Raw genomic sequence first — 11,080 nt, 5'->3', positions numbered from 1 at the left:
TGGAAAGGGGCCTTCCATGCGCAGCTCTGGTGCAGAAAATGGTGTTTCTGTTCCACATTGCTAAGAATGGAGGCTGTGCTGAGCCCTGCTTAGGGGCAAAGGAGAGAAGTTTCATCTTATTCCCACAGCCTTCCTCTCTGCAGTGTATCAGCTCCTGCCTCGACTCCGGAGTATGGCAAAGCAGAAGTTGGAGCAGTAGGTCAGGTGTGAATTGGAGACTGTTAAAGTTAGTCTTGTAATCAGATTTGTTTTCCGCTTGCAAAACTCAGAACAGTGTTGGTGTCCTAGTGCAGGACTGGTGTTTGCGGACCCTGATGTGGAGTCTAACAGAGTTTGGTGGGTTGAGGCAACTGGCAACTAAGGAAGGTCTGTTGGCTATGGGTGGAAATAGGAGACACTTTGTGGAGGCGAAAATGCTGAATGATGTTTGTAGAGATATTTCCTTTTGCCCCCCTCTTTAAAACCAGCTCCACAAAGCACAACAGCTCTTTTTCCCTACTTGCTGAAGAGCTGAAGTACCAGTAAAAGAGTAAATTGGGAAAGGGACAACCAGCACAGACCTGAACAGCCAACATTGGCATTGCTGTTATAAGCACTGGGAGAAGTACTTATCTTAGTTCAGCAGCTGTGCTGCCTCCTGCCTTGGAGCCATGGGGAGTTTTGCCATCTGTTTGCTAAGAAGCAAGAGTGCACCCTGCGTCCTTGCTGAGTGTCTTGACATGTTTTATCTGTGATGGCAACCAGAAATGGGCCATGCTTTTCTTGCCTGCATCTTGCCCTACAAACACACTTCATTCCTGGATGACTATGGGAGGTTCCTGGCAAGAAGTTGTGGTTAAAACTGAGTGGAACTGGAGGAGTAAGGGAGCCCTAATGAAGCTATAGAGCATCTTCAGCCAGGCATGATCTGAAAAATGAACTCACCAAGCTTTAGCTAGATTGGCTAGTTTTAAGCTGGATCAATTCCCTAATCCAGTATAGTAAGAATTGTGAGGCAGAAAAGCCCCACACTAGCTGGGGTTGATGCTGGGTTTAAGCATCTCTATAACACAGCTTGAGCACAGCTTGAGGAGAAACCCATGTTCAGGCCTGCTCATGGATTCGTTGTTGGAAAGGGCTGAGAACTAACTAAACAAATGGCAAAAGCTGTTGTAATGTATGTGCCACTGGTACAGTGGGTATCCTCACCAAGTAAGTTTATGCAAACACTTTCATGTTTATCTTAATTCACCAGAAAACTACTTTTCATCTGGAACCTGTAATTTATGAGAAGCTTTTGTCTTTAGTCTTCTCACAGGCAGAAGAATTAGGTGTAGGAAGTCATTAGGTTAAAAACTTACCTTGAATTTCCTTTTTTTTTTGCCTCTTGTCTTGGTTCGAAAGAAAATGGCCAAATGTTCAGAATAAACAAAATTAGATGAAACATAAAATCAACGTTTTCTCTTGTTTGCTTTCAATAGAAGGGAAGTCAAAATATAACGATTTTTCTTGGAAATCAAAGCTCCCTCAAACAGCTCCTTGAGTTAAATTAGAGTTCAGCACAGAAAAAGGTTTGAAGATACACTGATTGCTTTGCTTTACTTTTTCAGAAAGGGGCTCTTTGCTGGCATGAAGCTGAAAAAGAAGAAGAAAAAAGGCGAGAAAGGGTTGACTATTGCAAACAAAGATGCGCTGGGTAAGGCCTCATAAATCAATATTGCAACTGGGAAGAGCAGGTGAGGGATTATATTATATCTAATTTCACGTGAACTCATTTGAATTATGTCTTAGGGCTTAGTATTGATAAAAAGGGCGGTAAACTCTTTGACACACCTGAGTAAACAGAGAGCTAGTTCTTTTTGCATTACCTGTTTCCTTAAGTACACCTTCAGATTCTGTGAGTTCAGAGCGCTGTATTTGGTAAAGTAAAGCAGAAATGTCGGTCTGAGTCTTACCATAGAGAGATTACATGCTTTTGAAAGTTTTTTTGTGCTCTAGAGATAGATAATTCATTAATTAAACAGGGGAAGTTTAGGTTAGATATAAAGAACAAGTTCTTTACTGTGAGGGTGCTGAGGCACTGGAATGGGCTGCCCAAAGAAGTAGTGAATGTTCCATCCCTGTCAGTGTTCAAGGCCAGGTTGCACAGAGCCTTGGGTGACATGGTCTGGTGTGAGGTGTCCCTGCCCATGGCTGGGGTGGGGGTGGAACTTGATAATCTTAAGGTCCTTTCCAACCCAAACCCTTCTGTGATTCTATGATTACAGGTGTATAATTTCTCCAAAAGATCTGCTTCTTCTAGAAAACGTAAGAACACAACCTGAGTGTGCTCTGATGGCTGGATGGGCTGTCTCAATAAAGCTGTGACCTTCACTTAGTAGCAATTCTCCTCTTAAATGTAGAGCAGATATTTTATTTTCATTTTTAACTTTAATAATTATATTTTATTTTTAATTAATGTGGGCACATCCATAAGACATGCAGAGTCTCCTATTTCTTTCCCTAACAAACCATTACTTTTCAAGCTAAGGACACATCTGCACATCCTACCTCTACCATTCTCCTATCACCACAGTCCTGCCATTCACCAAAACTGGTAGTTCAGCCACAACAAAGTCTTCACCTTCTGTAGTTTTATTTTGCAGCCAGTGATGGATTTTAAAAACATGGACTATTGTGTGTTTAATGCAGCCTGTGAATTACAGAGTTGTAATAAACCAGCCATGTGTGTCTTGACTCATTCTTGGGCAGAAACAGGAATACATATTTGTTCCATGAACATTATTTAGCTAAGAGCAATGGTCCTTACAGCAAAGGGTTGGGCTTTTGGAACAGAGGAAACTAAAGTCCATTGAACTTCTTACTAATTATAGATATGTTGGAGTTTATTTATCTTCTGCTCCATTAAATATACCATGTTCTACAAGACAGACTATACTATAATTTGCTTCAAGTTTTCCATGTAAGCATTCAGATTTCTCTTTATTTCATATGATTCTGTTTGAATCAATGGATAAATTGGAGTCCTTCTGCTGCATCTTCATCTATTTTATTAGTGTCTTTGCTGCTGATGTTTGCAACTAGCAAAAATACAGCAAACACCAGTTGTCTCTTGTCTTCACTGGGATTGGGTTTAGGAGATCTATTGTGGGGATATGTACTAGGGGAGTGTTGCCACTGAACCATTTGCATTTTCTGTTCCTGGATTCATACAAGGGGAATAATTCCTACTGGTTAGTTATGCACAAACATATATATGGTTATTGAGGGAACAAAAGGATAGCAATTCAGATAGCAAAATGTCAGGGAAATAGAGATGTAGTAAAGGGAAAAAAGCATGGCAGAGTTTACATCTCAACAGAAACAACATGGAACTCACATGGTGATGCCTGTCCCCCAGCTGGTGGGAAATTTCATCTGATTTATCCTCAGAGCAAACAAAACAGACTACTACAAGCCTATAATCAAACAGCATGCACTAGAGTAAACAGGATATGGAGGGCAGTCATAGGAACTTGATGTTACACATGCAAAACTATAGGCAGATGCCTTTGCCTCAAGGGCTGAAAATTATGCGATGCCTACATGGATACAGAGACAAATTCACCTTTCCTGTGTTCCAGGGAGGTTGGAGAAGAGCCAGTGGGGCAGTTGAGGACCGTATATGTTGTGTGAGATTGCTAGTGGAGTAACTTTGATGGAGCTGGTTCATGCCTGGCTGCCTTGAAACACAAGCAAAGGTTGTGTATGTCTGTGCCTGTCTGGTGGTTTTCTTCCCCGCTACTCAGGGGCTTGTGGAAGCCAGCTAAAAAGGAATGTTCAGACCTGGTAAGAGCTGTCCAAATGAATTTTACTGTACATGGATAGTCCATCACCAGTTTCTAAGCACCTCTCAGGTGACCATACCTTTGTAAAGAGACAAGGAAACATCACAACCCTTAGTTTAGTTTTGTAGTGGGAGCACAGTGCCATAAAATGCTTGTAGAAAATGCACTCGTGTTTCCTTTCATTTGATGCAAGGTTACCATAGGGTATTGTTAGGCAATTTATCTTTACTGTTGCAGGTACAACTTGGCAGCTTCTAGGCCAGAAATAACTGATGCACAATACAAACCACTACTGTATCACTATTTGTGATACCCAAATAATTAAATCTTCAGTTCATGCTGATGAATTCACTGCTGTGTTTCAAGTTAGGTTTTTCCTAGTAAAAATCAGAGGTGGTTTTGATTTCTTGATTGTTTTCTTCATCAGGTGATCATGATGAAAGTGCAAATCTTCAACATGGCACTCTCGGAAGACAAGAAGAGGGAGAGGAAGACCTAATGAACAGTGATGTGTTGTCCAATGTTTTTGGATCCCTAAGCCCAAAGAGGAAAAGGTGATCCCTTGTGTACCTCGCCTAACATCCTCCTAAACACCATTTTCATCCTTCTTAGGGATGATGTTCCCCTAGGATAATACATCTGCTGACAGAAAATCCATTTGCTGACAGCACTCTTCCCTTCACTCCTGCTCTCTCATATGACAGAGTGGGATGTACTTGTCAGCAGAATAGAATCGGTTCAAGACAGATTATTACCGTATGCTATCCAGTGCAGGGAGAGATTGAAATGGATGCTGAGAGTGCCTCAACTGTGCTCATGAACTCTGCTAATGAAAATGATCCAAAGGGGACAGCAATCTCCATACCCAAGAGCTTGTATAATTGTTCTTTTCATACAGAGAAGGAATGGAGTCAAGTTTAATAGGATCAGCAAGAGAAATCCTTCCCATGTATGGCAGGTAGCTGTACTGGTCCGCAGATGCAGAACATTTTCCTATTAGCAAGTATACAAGAAAGACAGAGATGATCTCTGCTGATAAAATCAAGCATAACATTTCCCAGCAAAGCTACCTGCCATAAACAATGCTTGCTTAGTGATGAAAAGTCCTACCAACACATGTCCAAGTACCAGCTCTTGCCTAGAAGTGCCTAATGACTTGTTCTGTCATTTAAACAGGGCAAAGCTGATGGCCAGAATTCATGAAGAGGAGATGAAATCCCAGAACTACCAGGTGAGCAGGATGATGGCCCTTATGTGCCTGTGACATCCCCAGGCAGGCTGGACCTGAGCCCTGGAGTTTGTGTGGTGTCCTTGTGCCCCACAGATTGCCATCACCATCATTGAGGCCAGGCAGCTGGTGGGTGAGAACATTGACCCTGTGGTGATCATCGAGATAGGTGATGAGAAGAAGCAAACAACAGTAAAGGAAGGCACAAATGCCCCTTTCTACAATGAGGTAAGTGTTTTCTTTTGGAGAAGTCACTTTCTTCAATGGCTCTGGGTGGCCTCCACCACTGGTAGCTCAAAATGCAATGAACTAAGTTTGTGGCACCCTAGTGTCTGAGCAGGGAGGTCCATCCAGGAGCTCTTTGAATTTCAAGCTCAGCCAAGAACCAGCAATAGCTCCCTTGGGTTTAGCTTTGTTTGCTCTTTCTCTTCTCAAGCACTGTCCATCCCCTTCCCAGCACCGTCCACTGCATCCTGTCCTACTGCCACTGCCTCTGCATTTTTTCAATTGATCCATTTGGGAGCTTTGTCTAGACTTCCCCCTCCCCCTACAAACCTCTTTTTTTCTACCATTTCACTGTTTCAGTCTTTCCTCGACATATGTTGGTCCCAGCTGGTGATAAATGAGACCAATACAGTTGCCCAAGCCAATCTTTGTGCTTTCTTCTGCCTCCGGTGCCTTTTGGCAATACTCTCTGATGCAGGATGAGGGCCACAGGCATTTGTGAAGGGCAGTGCTGTGCAGCCATGCAAGTAGGAAAGTAGAAAACAGATCTGGGCCACAGCAGACATGATCCAGGGAGCAAGGAAAGGGTTTTGCTGTGTCCATCACTGCCTCCCCAGTACACCAAGTGTCTCATGGGGGCTTCGTGCAGTAACCCCAAAAGCTAAACCATGGTGCTGAGTGCATGGCTACCAGCGCAAGGACAATGCTGATCTGCTGTCTCCTTTCCCCGCAGTACTTTGTGTTTGATTTCGTTGGACCGCAGGTGTTCCTGTTTGACAAAATAATCAACATCTCTGTAAGTACCTCAGAAAGCTTAGCACAGTAAGTAAAGGTCGTTGTTGTCAGAGTGAGAAAGAGGAGGAAAAGCAGCTGGGAATGATTTGTAGAAACATTACCCTAAAGGAATATTAAGTGCATTTTCGGGGCATTCATTGCTGGGTTGGCAATCTGCAGGGTAGAATGTGAAAATTCAGTGGGCATCATCTCACTGTTATGACTTATATCACAGAGTATGGCCCTGTATGTGTTTCTGACATAGTTTGTATCAGCACAGTACTGAGGAGCCAGCTCTTGTGAGCTACTGCAGCCTGGGGATGTATAGTTGTATTTATCCAAGATATGGCCAGTCTTTCCAGTCTCAAATTCATTTGATAAGGATTCCAAATATCCGCTGGTGGTGGGAGGAGTGCCAGCTTCCTGAGCATGATGGGGGTGTGGGGAAATGTGTTAGAATTACCTGCTGTAAATCTGCACAGCTTCATCAGGCTCAGCAAATGTAATTGATTTATAGATAATGGAGGTGTAACACTGAGAAATAAAAAGTCATCTAGCCAAAAGCTACTTTAAAAACCCCAACAAAGTAACCTGGTGCAATGCTTATGTATGCTACTTTAAACAGAGATTCATTACTTTGCAACTTAGTGTTGGAGAATGCAGTATATCAGGGGAATAGAAAGAATAGAGGAAATATTTGTGTGTTTGGAGTGGAGAAAACCCTGAGGGGTGGAAAATCTCCCAGCACTTGCTTAACCATTTCACCTAAGGAGAAACAAAGATTGGCAGCCTCCATTGCCAGCAATTGCTCATGCACCAAATTTGCTTAATCTGTGAAAATGAACTCACCTGCATGTGGAAGCTCTAGGAAAATGAAATAGATTAGTGCTGTTGTCCATTAGGGCAGCAGTTAGTCGAGCTGCATCCAAACCCTGCATTTGAGGGGAAAATGAGATTTTCAGTTTCTCAGCACTTGCTAATTAATCAATTTTTTTTTCTTCGTTTATATCTTCCACTTCATTCCAGCAGTCTTATAGTAATGCCATATTAAAACTGAGATGATGCCCTTTTCATGCTAAACCTGTATCTCCAGTACTGAAATACTCCCCAGTTTCACACTGTGCCAGCTTGTCCTCATTAAGAAAAGCTGAAGAAAATACTCTGGTCATCTATAGAGTCAATCAGGTGTGAAAAGACACAAACCTTTAATTAGATACAATGTAGATGTGATGCTCCCTCTCTAAGAAGACCAGAGGTGTTTGCTATAAGCTTCATGCTCACCTGCTTTGTTAAATTAGAGAAAATATGATTAAAAAAAATTACTAGGAAAGATGCAGAGCATTTAATAGAAGCTGTGAGTTATTTCCTCTGTGGTTAAAAGCAATGTGTACTACAGGGAATGGAAACCCTCACTGTTTCAGTGGGAACAGTGAGCATTTACCCAAGGGCACCACATTCTAGTCCAGCCTCATAGGAGCGAGGATCTGGCGCTATGATGGGACCTGGCATCATTAAGGATTGAGGAAAAGGAGCACCAGTGCATGAAGCATTGGCTTCACACTGACTGCTCTCCCATGTGCATGTTGCTTAACTTTTAAGCTTTAATAGTAAAGACTGCTCCTTTGCCCACTCTTGATTTTTAAGCCCTAGAAACTCTTCCCTTTTGAAGTGAGGAATCACCAAGGGCAACTGAGTGTGTTCCCTAAATCACAGGGGCACAGTGGCCCCAGGCTTTTGATGGGGAATGACGTTCTGTTGCAACGAGAAACCTGAGTTTTCTGGTAGAGCTTGATGAAGGTGTCAGTGATCTTTATGACCCAGTGATCTTAAAGGTCTTTTCCAACCTATCTGATTCTATGATTCTGTGTATGTCTCCTCCTCTTGAAAAATGCACACAATGAAGTCACATGAAAAATCCAGTGCAAAACCATGGAAGTCTTGTATCCCTAGAAAAGATGCACAGGTCCAAAGCCAGGGTATGATGTCTTCCAGACTCCTGAAATGCCCTCAGAAGTTTGGTTGTTCAGCTCCAGCATTTAGATGGACCTTCTGTGGATGTGAGTCCCATGGGCTTAGTTTCTTTTTGCAGTTTAGCCAAGGTGTTAGAGACAATTCAGCGTGCTTTCAGGAGCTTTTCCACAGTCAAGAAACAGGTTTCAACCTTTTAAGCTATTCTGAAACCAGATCAGATGTATTTATTGATTTATTGAGAAATTCAGTTTCAGAGCCAGTCTCTCCTTAGAAGGTGTTGCTAGACTCTGCCTTGTTTTTAAAGTGAAGCACATGCATGTATTCGAAAACCAAGCACAGAAGTAATTAGATCCAGGAATCATGACATAGGAAAATTATTAATTAAATTTGAATTAAATTAAATTAAATTCATTACTTGGCAGGAAGGATAAGGAGACAGGCTCGCTGGGGTCTGCTTTCTTTCTCATTTACATCTATATGACTTCTTTGGTTTCAGTAATATTGTGGGGGATAAATCAGAATGAAGTCTTTCATGTGCACACTGACATTGCAAAGAAACACTCAGTTCGTTCTCCTCTGGGTGTGCTCTGTTCTTATGGCAATTCAGCTATTGCACAGAAAGTGATAAGATTTCTGCAGCCCAGTGTGAAACCATTTATGCCCCATGTGCTTATATTAATTATGACTTATTTATAACCGCCAGGATAAGTAGTATAACTGCGTCTGCTCTGAAGACACATCCATCAGATTCCTGCTGTGTATAATCCTGGGACCTGGAATGAACCTTTCTGGTTCCACCTGGATTCAACTATGTTGGTTTCTAAATTAGCATAATATTGTGTAAAGGATAGATTTCAAATGCTTGCTATATCTTCTGTGGCTATGTACACCTAGTTTTGGATGGTGCTGGAAGTTGCTGCTTATTACCTCTGAACCCAATGGGATCTTCGGATTGCTCTTTCTTATGCTGACTGAGAAGAAAGAGCATCTTTAACCAGCCTTTTTCTGACAGGTTATGCACAATAAACTGATCGGGAGCATGCTGATAGGCTCCTTCAAAGTAGATGTGGGGACGGTGTATGGTCAGCCAGGTAAGTGGTGCATTTTTTGCCCTTTTTGTTGTTAAATGAGAGGTGAGGCAGGGAAGAAGAGGAGAGGGAGGTGTGCTGCTTTTCCACTTAGATGATTGTGGTTTATGCCAATGAATAACTGCAAGGTTTTTGGAAGGGTTGTTTTCCTGTTCGAGTACCAGAGTATCAGGCAGATTTTTGGCAAAAAGTTCAACACTGAAAACACCTTGACAAGTGGGAAGCACTTATGGAGGATGGCTTTTCTTTAGGGGGTCAGAGTAGGCAGCTGAGTGATCTACAAAACCTAATTCCATTCATTCATCACAGAGCATCCAAAGTTCTGCTACATGTGTTGGAGTGGGAGGGGTGGAGGGAATGAGAGCTGGATTGAGTGTGGAAGGAACGGTTAGGAGAGCATGAGATGAGAAGAGGAGCAATGAGAGAGAGAAGATGACAAAAAGGTGACCATGATCCATTTTCAGAACTGTCCGGTGCCTGAAATTTGAAGCTAAGAAAAGGTCACCTACCCTGGTTTTGGCCTTTTTTTTTTACAACCATCCAAAACCCATTCATCTTTCTCTCTTTCACAATTGCTCAGGGACCTTGTATCTTCTCAGTTTTGGGGAATGAACATATTTAGGCCACTTGTTATAGATGTCACACAGTCATGCAAAAGGTAGAGTCATTCAGGCCATCCTCTCTTCAGGGCTCCTGCAAGAATCAGTAGAGAGAAATGGCTTGACTGAAGTGAGCAGTCTGCTTCTTCCTTCGATGGCTGTCCACCCTCCTTCCTCCCTTTCTCAGCTGGCTGCCCATGTTATGCCTGGCCACAGGTCCCAGCAAGGGTTTTGCTGACAGAGGTCTGAGACCTTCAATCAGTTCTCATCAAAAAGTTGGCTTCTACTCATAAAGCCTTAATTCAGCTGCTGATATCTCACCCAGCTTTCCACTGGTCTTCAGACACTGATGTCGATAACCATTGATGAAAGTGAGATGTTCCTGATGAGCTCTAGATCAATCCTTTGTTTGCCTTTTTGGTCACACAACAGTTTGAACCCTCTAGATGTGCCTGGTAAACAAGTGTGTTTCTGCATAATCCTTCTGAAAGCACCGATGTTTGCAGTGCCCTTTCTGGGAGTGGAGAGGAGAAGTATTTGCAATTTTAGCATCCTCTATTTGAGTGTTTAAGTTTGTTCATCTTACAGGTCATCAGTTTTGTGACAAGTGGGCACTTCTCACAGACCCTGCTGACATTAGGACAGGAGCCAAGGGGTACCTGAAGTGTGACATCAGTGTGACTGGGAAAGGTGATGCAATACAAGCTATGCAGAAAACAGCTGACAGTGAGGAGCAGATTGAAAAGTATGGCAATATTTTCTTTTTTACTGCTTTCTTCTTTACTAAGTGTTCATTGCTCGTTGCAGGGGGATTGGACTAGATGACCTTTGAAAGTCTCTTCCAACCCAAGTTATTCTGATTCAATAAGAGTCCTCTACCCTCCTTTTAGTCCTTTCCTCACTAACTTAGGGTAAATAGCAGGATAACATTGTATACCTGGATGTTCTGATGTACTCAAGGAGAGTTTCTGTAATCATCTCAACTAAAATGAAGGACATGTTAGGGTCACATCTCTGCAGCTGATAAGGCTGACTGTGCTCAGTGGATAAGTGCCAGGTTATCCCTGACAGAAGGTTCCTTTATCTGAAACCAGTCAAATATTTCTGAAATATTTCTGAAGAGCAGTGAAGTAAGAAAAAAAAAAAAACAGAGGAAAAGCTATTCCTTCTCCTCTGTCAGATGTGTGTGCATGGATTCTTTCCATATCCTTAGATACACTCAAGGGTATTAGCATTCTCCTTGTAAAATAGAGACGTTTACAGTTGTAAAGTATGCTGCCAGCATACTTTAGATTTTACAGGAGCAATGTTTCTGGTCAGTACTGACTTACTGGACCATGCTCATGAAGTGTCACCAAGAGGATGGAGGGCTGCAGCATGTGGTCTACA

At 42.4% G+C, this 11,080-nt stretch overlaps 1 protein-coding gene across 1 annotated transcript in view; it reads left to right on the top strand.

Annotated features, from left to right (window-relative positions):
* The first annotated feature begins 1,608 nt into the window (after positions 1-1,608).
* The window catches only part of FER1L6 (fer-1 like family member 6), a 54,188-nt gene continuing 44,716 nt past the window's right edge, over positions 1,609-11,080 (top strand). Inside the window, exons 1-7 of the mRNA XM_057429776.1 lie at positions 1,609-1,675; positions 4,234-4,360; positions 4,983-5,037; positions 5,131-5,262; positions 5,993-6,055; positions 9,017-9,095; positions 10,280-10,436. Coding sequence (XP_057285759.1) covers positions 1,609-1,675; positions 4,234-4,360; positions 4,983-5,037; positions 5,131-5,262; positions 5,993-6,055; positions 9,017-9,095; positions 10,280-10,436 — 680 coding nt within the window. The remainder of the gene's footprint in view (positions 1,676-4,233; positions 4,361-4,982; positions 5,038-5,130; positions 5,263-5,992; positions 6,056-9,016; positions 9,096-10,279; positions 10,437-11,080) is intronic.

The sequence above is a fragment of the Pezoporus wallicus genome, unplaced genomic scaffold, assembly GCF_028554395.1.
Source record: "Pezoporus wallicus isolate ANWC-B61680 ecotype Strahan unplaced genomic scaffold, APGP_CSIRO_Pwel_v1 contig_7545, whole genome shotgun sequence".
NCBI classification, from domain to species: Eukaryota; Metazoa; Chordata; class Aves; order Psittaciformes; family Psittacidae; genus Pezoporus; species Pezoporus wallicus.
This window is presented reverse-complemented; position numbering and strand designations above follow the sequence as displayed.